We start from the raw sequence: 20,287 nt of genomic DNA, 5'->3' as shown, positions 1-20,287 counted from the left end.
CACAGATTAAAACACCCTGGTCATTCACATACCTAAAGATGCCTTCTACTAGAATGAGGATTTTTTTCCACGCTCTTCGACTTCGAGGCTGGCCATAGATCACAGCTTCTCTTAGGAGCTTCTCTAGATTTTTCATGTCTTTAAATAACAAGCAAAAGAGAAAGTGACTTATGAGAGTGAGATGGATTTTTTTGTCCATTTCAGTTTCTTAGAGTTCTTCATTATGTTAGGCTCAAGGTTAAAAATATCTTTTCTGAGACTAATGTTAGAATCGTAATTAAAAAGACATATCATCATTCCCCCTTTTGAATAAAGAATAAACACAAGAAACAGTAGTATTCTTTTATGAAGTCCTTCCTTATAATAATGATGACATTGACGATAATTAGCATTATATATTGCTTTAAGGTTTACAAAGTACTCTTTCCATGTATTGTCTCATTTGATAAGATTTGTGGTTTAAGGGTCCTGGGAAGGCTTCTTCTCAGCTAACATCTTCCTATTCCATGGATTAGTGCTGGAAATCCTATAATTAGGGATTTATTCCACTGTCTTTCTAAACTTCATCTCTCTCCTAAATACTAGGCCTGCACTACCAACTGCCTACTGGACATCACCACCTGGATTCCCCAACAGTATCTCAAGCTCAATGTGTTCATTATCTTCTCTATCTAATCCCATGTTTAATTATTCCTGTTGAAATCACTGCCATCTTCCTAGTCAACACTGTCAGTTTTTAACCTTGGGATTGTCCTTGACTCTCTTCTCTCTTTCCCTGCTTCCCTCTAATTCAGTCAGTTGCCAAGTCTTGTTATTTCTACTCTGCAACATCTTCCATATTTTTCCAGTTTCCTCACTTATGAGACCAGACCTTTATGAACTCTCATCATATTCATTTATGCTGTGTTCTCCCTAAACTGATCTGCTAGACGTATCCCATCTCCTACCTTTGTGCCTTTGCATAGGTTGGCCACTAGATCTGGAATACATTTCCTCACCCCCTCTGCCTCTTATAAGTCTTTGTTTACGATAATAATAGCTAACATCTTCTATACTACCCTTTGCTCTCTAATTTCTTACACTTATGTCTCATTGTTAATCATGCCTTGTCAAATACCAATTTTAGATTATTCTCCCCATCTGCCTTCTTTGCTCTTTTCATGATCTGCTGCATAGAATGGGAAAAAATCACAAAACCATGCAGATCTGTGCCATTATAAATTTATGTAACATAATGATGACTAGGCCCTCCCTCACAGCAGCAAGGCAATACTTTCCAACTTTAGTTAGTTCACTGTCTCATTCAAGAATAGTGACTTTTCCAGACATTGTCTTCTTTCTTCAATCTCTTCATAGTACTTCTTCCTCTATCTGAGTACCTTTTCTCATACTTCAAAAAAAATTGAAGCCATTTGCTTAAAGTTCCTTTTCTCTTACTCCACCTACTCACATCACTCAGAGATCTTCCCTTTCTATGTCCTACTTCATCCTTGTCTCACAAGAAGAGGTCACCTTTTGCCTTAACAACATAAACCCTTTAATTTGCAATCTTGATCCCCTCCCCTCTCATTTTCTCAAACAGAAAGTTCATTCTATTAGCCCTACTCTCTTATATATGATCTCTCCTTATGGATTGCCTCCTTTCCTGCTGCCTACATAATGTCCTTCATCCTAAAAACAAAACAAAACAAAACAATCCTTAATTTTGTCTGATCAGCCCTTAAGAAAGCCACCTTCACTAGAGACCTCCACTTCCACTGCTTTGCCTCCTTAAACTTTTATACCTCTCCACTTTCTAGATTTTCATGCTTTCTCCTGGTTCTCCTCCTGCCTTTTTAACTGCTCTTTCTCACTTGCATTTCCTGGATCTTAAAATGAGCTGAAGAAGGAAATGGCAAACTGCTCAAGTATCTTTGCCAAGAAAACCCCAGTTGGGGTCAGGAAGAGTTGGACGTGACTGAAAGGACTAGACGACAATAAAAACAGCAAACTCAGGACCTATTTACTAACTGTGCTTTCCCCCCAAGGGTATGTCCTGGGCTCTCTTCTCTTCTCCCACTATATTACCTTGTTTGATGGTCTCATTGCTCCCATGGGTTTTTTAATTGTATCTACTACTCATTCCTGGCTCTATTATGTACAGCCTTAGTATTTTTCCTGACCTTTAGGGCAGAATTACCAATTACCTTTTGGATGTCTCAGAATGGATGTCTCATGGTATCTCAAATGCTATATGTCTAAAAAAGAACACTTTTCTTTCACTTCAGAAATTCTCTTCCTTGTAACTTCTCCATTATTGTCAAGGGTATCACCTTCTCCTAGTAACCCGGGCTCACACCTTAGGTATATATCATCCTTGATTCTTCATTTGAACTTACTCTATCCAATCCGTTGCCAAGTCTTGTTGTTTCTATCTTTGCATCTTTCATATAAGTTCCCTCTCTTCACCATATAGCTGCTGCTCGAGAGTAGTTCCACATGATCTCATGTTTGAACTATTGCTAGCTTTCTGGTTGGCTTCACTTCCTCAAATGACTCTCTACTCTAAGAAGTGATTTTCCTAAAGTCAAGAGATGACCAATTACCAACTTCAGTTATTCTCTTTCCTCTAGAATGACATATAAAGCTCTTTGCAAACTTTCCTTACTGTTTCAGTCTTCTTGTACTTTACTCCCTTTCATCTAATCTACTTTCCCTCTGCTTACATACATCAGTCCATCTTCTAGCTCTATCCCTTTTCCCTGGGTTTCTCTTATGCCCAGAATTCTCTTCATTCTCACTTGTCTTTTTTATCTTGGTGGCACAATGGATAGAGCACTGGGCTTGGAATCAGAAAGAACTGAATTCAAATGTGACCTCAGATATTTAGCTAGCTGTGTGAACTTAGGGCAGTCACCAAACCTCTGTCTGCCTCAGTTTCCTCAACTGTAAAATGGGGATATATAGTAGTACCTGTCACCCAGAGTAGTTGTGAAGATTAAATGAGATATTTTTTGTAAAGCTTAGCATAGTGCCTGGCACATAAGTAGGCATGTAATAAATGCTTCCTTCCCTTACACTTCTTATATTCTCTGCTGGTTTCCCTGTATTCTTTCAACCCTAGGTCTACGTACCACCTTCTGCAAGAGACCTTTCCTTGTCCTGTTCTCCTCATCCTTTCCCCCCACCTACTACTGCCCTTCAAGTAGTACTTTCCTTTTGAGATTACCCTCCATTTGCACTTTATATTTTGTGTATGTAGTAGTTGTGTGCATGTTGTCCCCTCCATCAGAATGATAACTTCTTGGGTGTAGGGACTGTGTTTTTGTCTTAAATTTTTTTTATCCCCAGCACTCAGCACAATTCCTGGCATAATAACAAGTGCTTCATAAATGCCTTCGGACTGATTTGTTATCTGACAGTATTTGAGTGTAAGGACTTCCTTCAGAGTTGTTTCAAGTTGCTTTGCACTTATTACCAATGATTTGGAACAGTCTTTCATCTTTAATAATTTGTAATTATTTTGAGAGCTTTTTGTTCATATCCTTTTTGATCTACTTATGCATTTGGGAATAGCTCTTGATCTTTTATATATGTTTTTTCATTGCTTATAGATCTTGAATATTAGATCCTTATCAAAGATATTTGTTGCCAAGATTTATTTTCCCCCAAGCACTTGCTTCCCATCTTATCTTGCATTATTTTGTTCATGGAAAAGCTTTCCAACTTTGGTTCTCCTGCCTCCTTATTATTCCTCAGATGTCATTAAAACTTCTTTGTTTAGCTTTTAAGTCCTTTCCAACCTGATGTGGAATTATCTTTCCAGATTCATTATACATTATTCCCCCCACCATAGTCTATTATCCAGCTAAACTGATATTCTCTCTTTTCCTTACCCACAAGAATCCATCTTCTTTCCCAGTGCCTGGAATGCACTCTATTCTCAAGTATGCATCATAGAATCCCTTTCTTCCTTCAAGATGCATCTCAGGTACCACCTTCTATATAAAACCTTTTCTGATCCCTCCAACTGCTGGTGCCCTCCCCACCAAACTACCTTGTATTCAATTACTTTCCATTTATTTGTATTTATTATTTTTACATATACTCTTTACATATTTATTTATGAATGTTTTCTTCCCTAAAAGAATGTAAACTGCTTCTGAGTAGATATTCTTTCATTCTTTTCATCTGTATCTCTAGCACTGTATCTGGCATATATTAGGTGCTTAATAAATACCTGTTGATTGATGATATGGGAACACAAGAAGAGTCACATACAGAAATTCACCAAGGAATACCAGACTCCCATAGCTATCCTGCTGTGCCACAATCAGGTTCCACTTAGCTCATTATCTCTCCCCTCCTTTTTAGTCAGTAAGCTCTATAAAGCAATATCACGGACATTCTATCAAATTTTGTATTTCATTGGCAGTATGGGAAGTTAATGCAGTCTTCAAGAACTGCTGCCTTACTGCCTCCCACAGCTCGGTTTTCTTGGCTATCTATAGTAAAAAATCTTCCTGCTCTAAAATTTTATGAGTCTGTATTAACTAAAAGAGTATAAAATGATGGCAAATTATCATTGATATACTCTGAAGCCAAAAATATTTTAAATGAAAGGGCTTAAATTAGGTGGCTTGCTTTATAGCCCTGGTACTTTTTTTTTTAAGAAAAATTCTGGGAAATGTAGGATTCACTTGTTCTTTACCTCTGCTTTTTTTTCCCTTTAGTTGCAAGAGTTGAATAAAAGATAAAAGCAACAGGTCACAACATACATTTTATAGATACTTCTATGCATCTTTGAATCTCCAGAGTCTCCTCTGCTTGCAGAATTTAAAACTCTAATTTCCTTAGATTCAAGACCTTGATCGTATTTTAAAAGGCAGAGATCCTACTCTGTTGGCAGTCTTAGCCATGATAAAATGTTCGAGAGCACTAGCATCATTGTTTCAACGATGAGGTAAGGGAGAGGTATTTAAAGTGCTAGAAGGAAGAAGCATCTGGCCATAATCTGGGACAAGATATCACAGGTCACATTTTAGGTGGCTGTAAAAGGAGACACCCAACAGGAGTAAAATAGAAACACTGAAGCCAGTTTTCATTATGATCAAGGCTGGCAATCACCTCTTGAAATTGATGTTTATTGACTCTAATATTAACTGAGGCAAGGGGTACATTTATGGCTTCTCAAGATGAGGTTAAATGATGTCCCTCTTTTCAGTGGACATTGCCAAATTTGGTCTTTCTTTTTCCTTAATTACAGCTGGTCCCTGAAACAGTGCCCAGTTTTTAGAAACAGTCCTAGAAAGCTAATTGATGGGTGCACCAGCTCTTTCTGGAAGGAGCTAAGCAGAATTCTCCTTCCTTAACACCTACCAGCCTTTCATTGCCAACTTCCAGTTACCCTCTCCTCTGTGTTCATCTTTTCTCTCTCACACCTGTGATTTCAAACTGTATTTTAGAAATGGGGGGGTTTTAAAATATAATTGTGATACCTACTTACTTTGCCTCATACACTCAAAGTTAGGTTTCTTAAATTGTCATATGCATTTCTGTAAATAGTATTCAAATACAGATGTTCTCACTGAAAAATTTTGTGGGCTAATACGAAATTCTCTTCAGGTGAGAGATTTTCAATCATTCTAGACTAATTTTGTAGCCCGAATAACTGTCACATCTAGCAAGTACAAGTTGCTTAGCTTTTCATTTACTTCCTGTCATAAAATAAGTGCTATGAGTCTAGAAAAATTAAATGTAACTTCAGGGGACTTAATATTTTCTAATAATAGTCATTCACGTGCCTTTTTAGAACACTTCAACACTTTCAGAGTGATTTTGTAAACCGTTTTGTAAGCTAGGTAGTATAAAAATTGCAACATCCTTATACTATGGAGGAGAAAAGCAAACATTGCTCTGAGAGAGAAAGTGATTTATCTGAAATCACAGCACTAAGAATTGGAACCCACATCTTCCTTCTAGTATTTTTTTCACTACTCTATGCTTCTTCAGTATGATCTAGAAGAAAATAATAATAACATAATACTAAATGAAAATAATAAATACAGAATATGGAATTTTGTTTCAGCAAATTGAGAAACAGATTTTAAATTTGACTTGCTACTTCAGGAACACACAATGGACAGTACTTTCCATGAGATTTTTTCTCAGTGACTTGGGAGTGCATGGGACATAAATATGAAGCAAGCTACCAGCTGCCATGAAAGAGATTGCTGTAAGTCAGTGTGGAAGACTTCTCTCAAATTCAACTTAATTTAAGATTGTTTTGCAACATGGATATTCTTATTTAATGAACATAAAACATTGTTTGTACAGTAAAAATTCTGAGTAGATTCTTTGAGCCTATGCTTTCTCTCTGAAGATTTTTTTTCTGGGCCAAACTCCATGCAAATGCATCTATCTTGGGGCAGAAGACCACCCAAGTAAAGGACCTCTGTTACCCATATTTTATGGTTACATCTTAATAGTGCATATGTCTATACGTGGCACACATGCTACTAAGGAAAAGCAGCTTGCGAATAAGGAAAAGTGTCTTTGCCCCAAACATATTAGTCCATCAGTACAGGAATCATTTCTTTAATATGCTAGTATTAGAACCTTATTTTAAAAGGAAATAGCTTTCTTTTAGAAGATGAATGACAGTGCATAGTAAGTGTGGCAGTCCCTTATTTAGAGGTGCCTATTTGTGTTGACCTAGTGACTCAAACAATATCTTTTCCTTTCCTTCCCATAAATTGAGGATATTATTATTTTCCTTTGTCTTCATCTTCTTTAGTCTACAGCTTTCTGGGACCAACTATTCCTCTTTGTACATAAGTCTTGGATGAGTCTAGGATGTGTCTGAACAGGACGTTACATAACCACGGTCACAGAGATTGGGCATTTGATCTGCTGAAGAAAAAGCAGCAGCAGTAGCTGCTAACAATTGCTCTAAGTGTAGCTACCTCTCTCCCACTCTAAGACTGCTGTGACCATAAGAGAATAGCCTGGGAATCTGGGCTAGGGTGTTTAAAATAGCCCTCATACTGAATATCTCATTGTGCTCTGAGACAGTAGAGACAGAAAATCATATTAGACCTATGTGTTTCAAAGCAGTGCCATGCTGGGAAGTCTGGTTATCTGTGTGGCTTTCCTTCTACACACCTTTTCTGTGTCTGTATTTTTCTATGTTGTGTTTCCTTGGGGAGAGACTTGTGTGGTAGTCTGTGATGTGAACTTGTAAAGGACTTAAGGCATTGCCGAAGCTGGAAGCTTCAGGCAGTGATGATGCTGCATCACGAAGTTAGTGATGACTGAATTTGACATTATCTTCTGAGCCCTTCCCTGTTGTGCTTGCAGCAGAGGCTAAAGGACCTGAGAAAGGGCTGGCAATGGATAGGGTGAAAAGAGTAGTTAAACTCTTTTCTCATCACTGGTCAGGGCTCTTGCACCTCAGTCTCCTTTCCCCCCCCGCCCCCACCAAACTTCCTTCTACCCCTTCCTGCCCCAAGTGTTTCATTCTGCTTTTTGTTCTAAAACCTCTCCCTCTTCCCTAATTCCTGTGATGAAATGCCCAAGCCAGGTTGAATCTGATTTTACTCTGAACTGTATATGAATCTTCAGTTCTTTGTTTAGTATGTCTAAACTTTATTAGCATATACACATAACTTTATAGGATCTAGGTGAAAAAAAGACAAGAGGAAAGGGAAAATATAAAAGGCCTTTTAACATTTATCAGTAGAAAAGGAAGTTCCATAGGTATGGTGTTAAGGTGCTTGGTTGAGGAGTCTTTGGATTTTTTTTTTTTACTGTTAGGAGATCCTGCTGTTATAATGCTTCTGATAATAGCTTCCATTTATATGTCTTTGGGATTACAAAAATTTTGTATACCATTTGATCCTCAGAATAATCCTATGATCATGGCAGATCAGGTATTATCCTTATTTAAAGACAAGGAAACTGAGGCTCAAGAGATTGCAGCTTGCCCAGATATAGTATAAGTCATCACTGCTTGTCACAGCATCATCATTGCTTTTCATTATATGCTACCTTGCATGCTGCGTTTTAGTGAGGATATTGACAAGGTAGAGTGTACCAGAGGAGGGCATCCAGGATAGTGAAGGACCTCCAGATCATGATATAATGAGTGGTCAAAAGCACTGTGAAAGTTTAGCCTGCATGAGACTTAGTGGGGATATAACTTTCTTCAAGTATTTGGAGGGTTGGCATATAGGAGATGGAATAGGCTTATTTTGCTTGGCCCTAAAGGGCAGAACTAGGGATAATGAGTGGAAATTACAAAGAGATAGTCTTGCTATAAGGAAAATCTTCCAAACAAGTTGAACTATCTAAAAGTGGAGGGTTGCCTCAGAAAATAATGGATTTTTTCCTCACTGGAGATCTTCAAGTAGATTTTAAATAGCTAGTTGAAGGGATTCTTTTTGAGGTATGACTTGGACTAAGTACTGAGAATACAAAAAGAAAAGTAAGAAAGTTCCTAATCTCAAATAATTCATATTTTATTGGGGGTGACCATGCAAATGGAAGGTTTTAGCAGCAAGTCAGACAGGTCCCATGGTCCTTAGGGTACAGAGGCAGAACGGATGACAATGCTTCTTTAATATCATTTCCATCGACAAAGTCCTGTCAGTTTCTGATGTTGAACCATTTGAAAGTGCCAAGTACTTTGGAGGCAGTGAGCTTTCTTTTCTGAGTCTTCAGTAACTGTGACTGTAGCTTCTGCAGGAGCTGTAGCCAACCTGCATTTTCCCAGGGATTGTTTCTAAAGATGATGGCTGAGGGCACTGGTCTATAAGTATTCTAAAGTTATTCTAAAGATTCTTAAGTTCAGGGCCCTCAGCTGTCTGCATCAGGGTCTGAGGGAAGATGGTACTTAAGGTGCCTGCCTGGCGCCTTAGCACCTGCCTGGCACATGTTGCCTTTTATCTCTCCCTCAGGGTGCCCTGCTGCTCATCTAGGCTGGACTACCTGCCTTGTGAGTGGCAGTTGTTTGGCAGTTAGTGAAGATGGCTGGTCACTTCTCATAGTAGTTGCTTCTTTGGATGATTGCTGTGAAGGCTGAGTTGGATGGACATTGAGGTCCCTTCTAACCCTTAAATTGTGTGCCCTAATTTATCCTGAGGTTCTCAATATTCCAATCAAAGCCATCCAGTGACAGGGTCAATGTCCTTTTTAGTATATTATCATTACAACCTGAAAACTTCTCCCTTAGTTCTGTAGATTTGATCCTGATCCTTGCTCTCAAAGTTTGCAGTGGGTAAGGAGTGTGAAAGAGGAAGGGGGTATGATGGAGAGTTCCAAAGAAATTCAAAAGCAATGTATCTGGTGGGAAATGAATAACTATATCGTAGAATCATAGACTATAGATTTGGGCCCTTAATAGTACTTTCTTCCCCATCCCCCCCCTTCAGCCCCCTTTATTTTAGAGATGAGGAATCTGAGCCCCAGAGACATTAAATAATTTGCCTAATGTTCACGTAGCCAGAAGTAGAGTCAGGATTTGAGCCTATGTCTCTTCAAATCCAATTCTGCCTTGGATCACAAGGTCAGTGTGTTTTCATAAAGACTTTTTTTTTTAACTCAATAGCTTTTGGTTGCAGTTATCAGATCTTTATCTAGGTGTACTTATGCTTCAAGCAAATTTAGTAGATGTAAGTCACATTTACACAATGGAAAACTTGTTATTCTCCACCTTGCAAAAGGACTGACAATAGTGAAGTAGCAATTGTATGTTGGAAAGAGTATTGGATTTTGAGTCAGAGTACTTCTTAACCTTTCTTGGCCTTTGTTTCCTCAGCAATAAAATGAAGGGGTTAGACTTTGGCTTGAGAGGTCTTATCTAGCTCTAAATCTCTGGTTCTGTGATTTTAATACTCCCTTAAATAGCAGTCTTCTCTTGGAAAAAAAACTATGTATGTTTTTTTTTAAGGAAGACATATATTATATAAGATGAAATCCTCTAAGTCATTTCTCCCCACTTCCCTCAACACCATAAATAATTCGTGCATTTCAGGAAAGAATTTCTTTGGTCATTTTTTTCCTCCCTTCATCCATTTTGGTGTTCTACTACATTTTGATCCTGCAGATTTTTTTTTTGCCTCTCTTCCTAAAGATCCCTTCTAAGCATGGATTATGATCATTATAGCTCTCCCCACCCACCCCAGGATGTTAGAACCACATATGGAGTATCATGTTCGGTTCTAGGTTCCACTTTAAGAGATAGATTTACAAAATGGTAAAGTTCCTTGAGATCATGCTTCTTAATGGTCAGTTGGAGGAACAAAGAAATTTAGACGTGAAGAGACTTAGGGAGAATTATGATAGCTGTCTTCAAGTGTTAAATGCTATCATTTGAAAGTGGGATTAAACTTGTTTTGCTTGGCCCTGGAGAGCAGAACTAGAAGAAGTAGTGGGAGTTGTAAAAAAAAAGATTTAGACTGGATGTAGGGCAAAAACTTAACAATTAGAGCTATTCAAAATAGAATGTTCTGACTCATAAGATAGTGGTTTCTTCCTAACTGGAAGTCTTTAAGCAGAGGCTAGATTGCTGTCTGGATGTTATAGGACAAATTCTGGTTCAGAGATGATTGTGCTAGATAGTGTCTGTGATCCCTTCCAATTCAGGTTCTGTGATTATGACCTAGGAAATTGCCTATTGCTAACTGCATTCCTTCTTAAAAATGTGTTACGTTCTCCTCGTCTTCTTTATTTACATCTACTACCACCATCCTAAACAGTCTTCCCCATTCCTTGTCCTGTAGAAATTTATGGGAAGGTCAGGCTAGCATGAAGACAATGCCCATGGGGCACATCAGTCATTTCTATGGTTGCTACGTCCTGAGGTGACCAACAAAATAATACTTCTGTAGTAACCAGTTTAAGAATGTCAGCACAGGTAACTCATACAAGAAATAGAAATTCATTTAAGTTGAGGTGTTTACCTCTTTAAGCAGAATCCCTAACAGCTCGAATGATTTTAAAAAGCATACCAGAAATGGGGAAAGCCCTTCTCTTCATTGTACTCCCTAGGAAGGGCTAATACTGTCCAGTAGATGTCAGTCAGAAACACATGTCAGACAAAAAGTACATGATGGCACAGTTTTCCAAAAAGGACAAATAAGATAAGCAAGAAATACTTGCTTTAGGAAATGGGTGTGCATGGAGATTTGGAGAAATAATCAACACATTTCAGTAAGTTAAGAATGCCATTAATTTACTTATGTACTCCAGAAAGAGGCAAGTTCAAGTTAAGGAAATACTTCATCATAGAATTAACTCTTCGTTCCTGAAGTCTCTGACCCAGAGAATGTAATCAAAGAAATTTATTGTTTTATTTGTTTTGGATTGCCTCAGGAAAGGTTCAGAGACCACTATAACAAAGAAGTCATCATGGACTTTCACCCATTTTGAGAGAACTCTTGAATAGAGCTAAAAAGGCATGAAACAGAATTTCTGGAGAGGTGAAGTCAAGATGGTGGAACAGAAGTAGCAACCCAGTTAACATTCCCCTCCAAAAGACTTTAAAATAATAAATCAATTTAAATTCTGGAGAAGTATAGCCAACAAAAAGTTAGTGTGAGACATTTTTCTAGCTCAAGACAACTTAGGAGTTTGGAAGGAGAGGTCTGTGACACTAGGGTAAGAGCTGACCAGGAGCTCATGTGACAGCAATGCCAGCAGTGGGCCTTTGAGACAACTGTGACAGCAGCAACTGCATCTTTGGGAACTCTCATGCCAGAGACAGTAAGGGGATAGGACAGTTGGTCAGAAAATGAATACAAAACTGAGCTGGCACTGGACTTAGGATCAGGTGCTGTTTGGCATCTCCATTGCCCATATACAGTTCCAGGGTAGAGAAGTGGTTGCATGACAGAGAAGAAGTGGGCCTGGTTTTAGTTCCAGTTGAGAGAGGAATGCTAGCATTTGTGGCTGCAGGGGAGTAGGGACCCTTCCTGGGTAAAGACAAGAGTGCAGACCAAGGGGTCAGAGCCAAGATGGTGGCTGGAAAGCAGGGACTTGTGTGAGCTCCCTGCCAAGTCCCTCCAAAAACCTATAAAAATGGCTCTGAACAAATTATGGAACTGCAGAACCCACAAAATAGCAGAGGGAAGCAAGGCTCCAGCCCAGGACAGCCTGGATGGTCACTGGGTGAGGTCTATCACCCATGGAGCTGGGAGCGGAGTGGAACAGAGGGAAGCAGAGCCCAGCGTGGGTGGCAGCAGGACCAACCAGACCAGGAGCCAGGCAGAACAGGCCCTAGTGTCCTGAATCAGTGAGCCGTGGCAGTTAACAGACTTCTCAACCCACAAACACCAAAGACAACAGAGAAGGTTAGTGGGAAAATCTTCAGGGGCCAGAGTTTGCGGTGTGGCCACTGCCCCAGGGGCAGCAGGGGTGGTGCAGCTACAGAACTACAGCTGCAGTTGCTTCTGGCTTCAGGCCCACCTGGTGGGAGGAATTAAGTGGCAGATTTGAGCAGGAGTGCAGAGCCTGCTTAAGATTTGCATCAGGTCCAGGTTGGCGGTTCTTGGGGAAGGAGGAGAAATAGCTCTGAAAACAACAGCACATCCTCTCAAGCTTGGAACAAAGTACCTTTACTCTACAAGCAGTCATACCCCTACAAAAAACTCAAGGGTCAAGTAAGTTGGCTGGGAACATGGCCAGGCAGTGAAAACGCACTCAGATTCAGTCTCAGACTTTGGGATCTTTCTTTGGTGACAAAGAAGACCAAAACATACAGCCAGAAGAAGTCAACAAAGTCAAAGAACCTACAACAAAAGCCTCTAAGAAAAACATGAACTGGTCTCAGGCCATGGAAGAGCTCAAAAAGGAGTTTGAAAAGCAAGTTATAGAAGTAGAGGAAAAATTGGGAAGAGAAATGAGAGTGATGCGAGAAAACCATGAAAAACAAGTCAATGATTTGCTAAAGGAGACCCCCAAAAATACAGAAAAAATACTGAAGAAAACAACACCTTAAAAAATAGACTAACTCAAATGGCAAAAGAGCTCCAAAAAGCCAATGAGGAGAAGAATGCCTTGAAAGGCAGAATTAGCCAAATGGAAAAGGAGGTCCAAAAGACCACTGAAGAAAATACTACTTTAAAAATTAGATTGGAGCAAGTGGAAGCTAGTGACTTTATGAGAAATAGAGAATGAAAAGAATGAAAAAAGTGGAAGACAATGTGAAATGTCTCATTGGAAAAACTACTGACCTGGAAAATAGATCCAGGAGAGATCATTTAAAAATTACTGGACTACCTGAAAGCCATGATCAAAAAAAGAGCCTAGATATCATCTTTCAAGAAATTATCAAGGAGAACTGCCTTATATTCTAGAGCCAGAGGGTAAAATAGAAATTGAAAGAATCCATCGATCTCCTCCTCAAATAGAGGGGGAATGAGTGAATCTTTCTCTCATCAGATTTGACCTGAGGAGGGAATACCATACACACTCAATTGGGTATCTTACCCCACAGGAAAGAAGGAGGAAGAAGATAAAAAATGGGGGATGATAGAAGGGAGGACAGATGGTGGGGAGGAGGTAATCAAAAACAAATACTTTTGAAAAGGGACAGGGTGAAGGGAGAAAATTCAATAAAGGGGGATAGGTTAGGAAGGAGCAAAATACAGGTAGTCATTCACAACATGAGTATTGTGGAAGGGTTTTACATAATGATATGCATGTGGCCTATGTTGAATTGCTTGCCTTGTTAGGGAGGGTGGGTGGGAAGGGAAGAGGGGAGAGAATTTGGAACTCAAAGTTTTAAAAACAGATGTTCAAAAACAAAAAAAAATAGTTTTTGCATGCAACTAGGAAATAAGATACACAAGAAATGGTGCATAGAAATTTATCTTACCCTACAAGAAAGGAAGGGAAAAGGGGATGGGAGGGGATTGGGGTGACAGAAGGGAGGGCTGACTGGGTAATGGGGCAACCAGAATATACGCCATCTTGGATTGGGTGGGAGGGTAGAAATGGGGATAAAATTCATCATTCAAACTCTTCTGAAAATCAATGCTGAAAACTAAATATAGTAAATAAATAAATTAAAAAAAAACATGCAAGAAAAGGAGTGCAGACCAAGAGATCAGTGATCACACTTCTCCCCAGATCATCCCTCTTTGGAAGCACTGAATGAAAACTTGCAGACTCCCAGAACTAGATTTGAAGACAGAAGCATGGGAAACAACAGAAGCTTGGGACAGTGCCTCGCCATCTGTAGGTGAGTAGAGGCCAACTTTAACATAAAGGTCATAGTTAAGAAACAGTCTGGAAAATGAGCAAACAACAACAAATAGCTACTATGACCATAAAAAGCTACTTGGGTGACAGGGAAGATCAACACACAAACTCAGAGGAGGACAACAATGTAAAAATAGGTACAAACCATCAAAGAAAAAATGAAAATTAGACATGAGCCAAAGAAGAATTTGTGGACAAGTTAAAGAACAGGATAAGAATGGTAGAGGAAAAATAAGGAAAAGAAATGAGTGATACAAGAAAATTATGAAAAGAGAATGAACAGTTTATAAAAGAGGCACAAAAATACTGAAGAAAATAATAACTTAAGAAACAGATCAGCCAAATGACAAAATAGGCACAAAAATTCATTGAAGAAAAGAAATCCTTAAAACACAGAATTGACCGGTTGGAAAAAGAGGTATAAAAGCTCACTGAAGAAAATAATTGCATCAACAAAAATCTGTTGAAGAAGACAACTCCTTAAAAAGTACAGTTGGCCAAATGGAAAAGGAAGTACAAAAGGTAATTGAGGGAAACAACTCCTTAAAAGTTAGAATTGGGCAAGTGGAAGCTGATGACTCTATGAGACATCAAGAATCAATCAAGCAAATTCAAAAGAATGAAAATTAGAAGAAAATGTAAAATACCTCATGGGAAAAGCAACTGACCTGGAAAATAGATCCAGGAGAGACAGTGTCAGAATCATTGGACTATGTGAAAGCCATAATCAAAAGGAGGACCTGGTTAGCGTCTTTCAAGAAATTATCAAGGAAAACTGCCCCAATATCCTGGAGCCAGAGGACAAAATAAGAATTGAATGAATCTACCAGTCTCTTCAAGAAAGAGATCTCAAAATAAAAACTACAAGGAACATTATAGCCAAATTACAGAACTATCAGGTCAAGGAAAAGATACTAGAAGTGGCCAGAAACAATTCAAATATTGGGGAGCCACAATCTGAATCACACAGGGTTTAGTAGCAGCAACATTGAAGTATTGTAGGTCATGGAACAGACCTTCCAGAAGGCAGAGGAGCTAGGATTACAACTAAAAATTATTTACCTAGCAAAAATAATCATAACATTTCAAGGGAAAAAATGGTTATTCAATGAAATAGAAAGATTTCAAGGATTTCAAGACCAGAATTGAACAAAAAATTTGATCTCTAATATTACAACCCAAGGGAAGCCCAAAAAGGTAAAAAGGGAAAAGAAAACATAAGGGATTCAATGCAGGTGAACTGTTTACATCCCTATATGGGAAGATGATACTTGTAATTCTTAAAAATTATACTTCTACTAGTACAGATAAAAGGAATATATATATAGTCAGAGGGTATGGGTATAAGATGAATGTTAGGGCATGACATTAAAAATAATTAAGGGATGAGAAAGAGGAGTACAATGGGTGTAGAAGGAAGGGAGATGTAGAATGAGGTAAATTATTTTACATGAAGAGGCATGCAAAACCTATTACAGTGGAGGGAAAGATGGGAGGGTGGGTGATGGGCATCAGTTGAATATTATTCTCATCAGTATTGGCTCAGAGAGGGAATAATATATACATTCACTTGAATAAGAAATCTTACCTGACAGGAATTAGGAGGGGAGGAGATTAAGTATAACGGGGGTAAGGGGAAGGGGACTGAAAGAAGAGAGGGCAGATGAAGAGAGGGTAGACCAATGGAAGCAATAGACAGAAGGAAAACACTGGTGAAGAGGGAAAGGGTGAAAGGCCAAACTAGAGGAATATACACAGTTAGTAATCATAACTGTGAATGTGAATGGGGTAAACTCTCCCATAAAATGCAAGCAAATAGCAGAGTGGATCCAAAACCAGAATCCTACAATATTTTTTTTTGTAGGGGGGGAAGGCAAAGCAGTTGGGGTTAAGTGACTTGCCCAAAGTCACACAGCTAGTAAGTGTGTCAAGTATCTGAGGCCAGATTTGAACTTAGGTCCTCCTGACTCCAGGGCTGGTGCTCTACTCACTGTGCCACCTAGCTGCCCCCTACCATATGTTGTTTACAAGAAACAGACTTGAAGCAGAGCGACACAGAGTAAAGGTAAAGAGCTAGAGCAGAATCAGAATCTATTACGTTTCAGCTGAAGTAAACAAAAAAGCAAGGGTAGCAATCCCAATCTCAGACAAAGTAAAAGCAAAAGTAAAACTAATTAAAAGAGTTAAGGAGGGAAACTACATCTTGCTAAAATGTACATAGGCAGTGAAACAACATCAGTACTAAATAGTATATAAAATAGTACTAAAATACTATTTAAACTGATCAGTAAACGTATATGCACCAAGTGTTATAGCATTCAAATTCTTAAAGACGTTAAGTGAGGTTCATGACCAAACAAGAAATAGAGAGCATTACAAAATGTAAAATAGATAATTTTGATATTAAATTAAAAAAAACCTTTTGTACAAAAAAAAAAAACAAAACCATGCAGTCATGATTAGAAGGAAAGCAGAAAGCTGAGAAACAATCTCTACAAGTATCTTTGATAAAAGCCTCATTTCTCAAATATATGGAGATCTAAGTCAAATTTATAAGAATATAAGCCATTCCCCAATTGATAAATGTTCAAGGGATATGAATGGGCAGTTTTCAGACAAAGAAATCAAGCCTATCTATAGACGTGGAAAAAGTGCTATAAATCACTTTTGATTAGAGAAGTGCAAATTAAAACAACTCTGAGAGGTACTACCCCACACCTATCAGATTGGCTGATATGACAAAAAAAGAAAATGGTAAATGTTGGAGAGGATGTGGGAGAATGGGGACACTGAAGCACTGTTGGTGGAACTGATCCAACCATTCTGGAAAGCAGTTTGGAGCTATGCCCAAAGAACAACCAAACTTTGCATACTCCTTGATCTAGAAATATCACTGCTAGGTCTGTATCCCAAAGAAATTATGCAAAAAGGAAAAGAACCTATTTGTGCAAAAATATTTATAGGAATCCCCTTTCATGGTGGCAAAATATTGGAAACTGAGAGGATGCCCATCAATTGGGGAGTGGTTGAGCAAGCTATGGTATGTGAATGTAGTGGAATACTGCTGTGCATTAGGAAATGATGGACAGGAAGATTTCAGAAAAACCTGGAAAGACTTGTAGGAACTGATGCAAAGTGAAATGAGCAGAACTGGGAAAACATTGTCCAATGTAATAGCAACTTTGCATGATGATTAACTATGAATGACTCAGCTCTTCTCAGCAACACAGTGATCAAAGACAAGTACAAAGGATTCATGAATGAAAATGCTATCCACATCCAGATAAAGAACTCACAGATGTTGAATGCAGATCAAAGCATACTTTTTTTCACTTGCTTTACTTTTAATGGTTATTTTCCTTTTATCCTTCACAACTGTGACTAATATAGATATATGTTTTATATGATAGCACATGTATAACCTATAAGAAATTGCCTACCATTTTCAGAAGAGGGAAGGGGAGGGAGGGAAGGAGAAAAAATTAGAACTCAGAATCTTGTAAAAATGAGTGCTAAAAATTATCTTGACATATAATTGGGAAAAAATAAAATACTATTTAAAAAATGAAAATGTGACCACACCACCAATGAAGATTAAATAAGAGCAGTTATTAGGAGCTGTTTTGTCCAATTATATGCCAACAAAACTGACAAAGCAGTGAAAAGATTAAATAATATAAATGCCCCAAATAAACAGAAGAAATAAAATACTTAAATAACATCATATTAGAAAAGGAAATTGAACAAGCCATCTATGAGCTCCCTAAGGAAAACCCCACAGGTCTAGATGGATTTTAAAATGAAATTTATTAAACATTAAAAAATAATTATTTTCAATACTATATAAAATATTTGGAAAAATAGGTAAAGAAGTTCTACCAAGTTCCCTTTATGACACAAATGTGATTTTGATACCTAAACCAGGAAGTGCAAAAAAGATGTGCAATAGTTATCCCTTCTACATTGCTGCTTTATCCATAGTGATTTTGATATGTCTCAGGTCAGCATAAAAAACTAAATGGGAATTTTTCGGGAGTTTTGCAGGAGCTGAAGACAACACACAAAAGCCAGCAGATGACACAGAGCCTGTGACCAAAAACTTAACTCAAATTTTACAATAAGATATTGTAAACACCCCATGAAAGAAAAAGAAAAAAAATCAGACTTCTCTGATGGAATGGAATGGATGCAATGGAAAGCAATTCTCTGGTATGAAGGGAGGGGCAAAAATTTTTTGCAGATTTTCCGAATCAAGGTGTGCCTCACTCCCAACCCTCTAAGTGAGGAGAGAGATAGCAAATTGTAGTTATACTCCTTGTATGTCAACAGGATGAATATTCAGTTTACCTTGATTACTTCCTGGTATCTTACTGCTTCTTTTTTTTTCTTTTTTTTTAAAATTTATTTAATATATAAATTTATTTAATATATTTAGTTTTCAGCATTGATTTTCACAAAAGTTTGAATTACAAAATTTTTTCCCAGTTTCCACCTCCCCCCACTCCAAGACGGTGCATATTCAGGTTGCCCCATTCTCTAGTCAGCTCTCCCATCTGTCCCCCCACACCCCTCCCATCCCCCTTTCCCTTCTTCTCTTGTAGGGCAAGATAAATGTCTATGCCCCATTGCCTGCGTATCTTATTTCCTAGTTGCATGAAAAAACTTTTTTTGTTGTCGTTGTTTTTGAACATCTGTTTTTAAAACTTTGAGTTCCAAATTCTCTCCCCTCTTCCTTCCCCACCCACCCTCCCTAAGAAGGCAAGCAATTCAACATAGGCCACATGCGTATCATTATGTAAAACAGTTCCACAATACTCATGCTGTGAAAGATTAACTATGTTTTGCTCCTTCCTAACGTATCCCCCTTTATTGAGTTTTCTCCCTTGACCCTGTCCCTTTTCTAAAATGTTTGTTTTTGATTACCTCCTCCCCACTGTCTGTCCTCCCTTCTATCATCCCTCATTTTTTATCTTCTTCCTCCTTCTTTCCTGTGGGGTAAGATACCCAATTGAGTGTGCATGGTATTCCCTCCTCAGGTCAAACCCAATGAGAGCAAGATTTACTCATTCCCCCTCACCTGCCCCCTCTTCCCTTCCTACAGAACCACTTTTTCTTGCCACTTTTATGTGAGATAATTTACCCCATTCTATCTCTCCCTTTCTCTCTCTCTCAATATATTCCTCTCTTATCCCTTAAATCAATTTTATTTTTTTAGATATCATCCCTTCATATTCAACTCACCCTGTGCCCTTTGTGTGTGTGTATGTGTGTATATATATAATATATATATATAATATATATATACACATACACACATATATACCTACATATATACATACATAGACACACACATATGTATATATATATATGTATACACACACACACACATATATATGTGTATTTATATATATGCATATTCCTTTCAGCTACTATGATATTGAGGTTTCATGAATCATATACATCATCTTTCTATGTAGGAATGTAAACAAAACAGCTCAACTTTAGTAAGTCCCTTATGATTTCTCTTTCTTGTTTACCTTTTCATGCTTCTCTTGATTCTTATGTTTGAAAGTCAAGTTTTCTATTCAGCTCTGGTCTTTTCACTGAGAAAGCTTGAAAGTTCTCTATTTTATTGAAAATCCATATTTTGCCTTGGAGGATGATACTCAGTTTTGCTGGCTAGGTGATTCTTGGTTTTAGTCCTAGTTCCATTGACCTCTGGAATATCATATTCCAAGCCCTTCGGTCCCTTAATGTGGAAGCTGCCAGATCCTGTGTTATCCTGATTGTTTTTTCATAATATTCAAATTGTTTCTTTCTGGTTGCTTGCAGTATTTTTTCCTTGACCTGGGAGCTCTGGAATTTGGCGACAATGTTCCTAGGAGTTTTCTTTTTGGGATCTATTTGAGGAGGAGATCTGTGGATTCTTTCAATTTCTATTTTACCCTCTGGCTCTAGAATATCAGGGCAATTCTCCTTGATAATTTCTTGAAAGATGATATCTAGGCTCTTTTTTTGATCATGGCTTTCAGGTAGTCCAATAATT

General features: G+C 38.2%; 1 protein-coding gene across 2 annotated transcripts in view; it reads right to left on the bottom strand.

The window, feature by feature from the left end:
- SPTLC3 (serine palmitoyltransferase long chain base subunit 3) overlaps positions 1–20,287 on the bottom strand; it is a 217,900-nt gene that overhangs the window by 84,717 nt on the left and 112,896 nt on the right. For both annotated transcript variants that reach the window (XM_036749299.1, XM_036749300.1), the window contains exon 7: positions 33–138. In XM_036749299.1, the coding sequence (XP_036605194.1) occupies positions 33–138 (106 nt within the window). The remainder of the gene's footprint in view (positions 1–32; positions 139–20,287) is intronic.

This window comes from Trichosurus vulpecula, chromosome 3, assembly GCF_011100635.1.
Source record: "Trichosurus vulpecula isolate mTriVul1 chromosome 3, mTriVul1.pri, whole genome shotgun sequence".
Taxonomy (NCBI): Eukaryota; Metazoa; Chordata; class Mammalia; order Diprotodontia; family Phalangeridae; genus Trichosurus; species Trichosurus vulpecula.
This window is presented reverse-complemented; position numbering and strand designations above follow the sequence as displayed.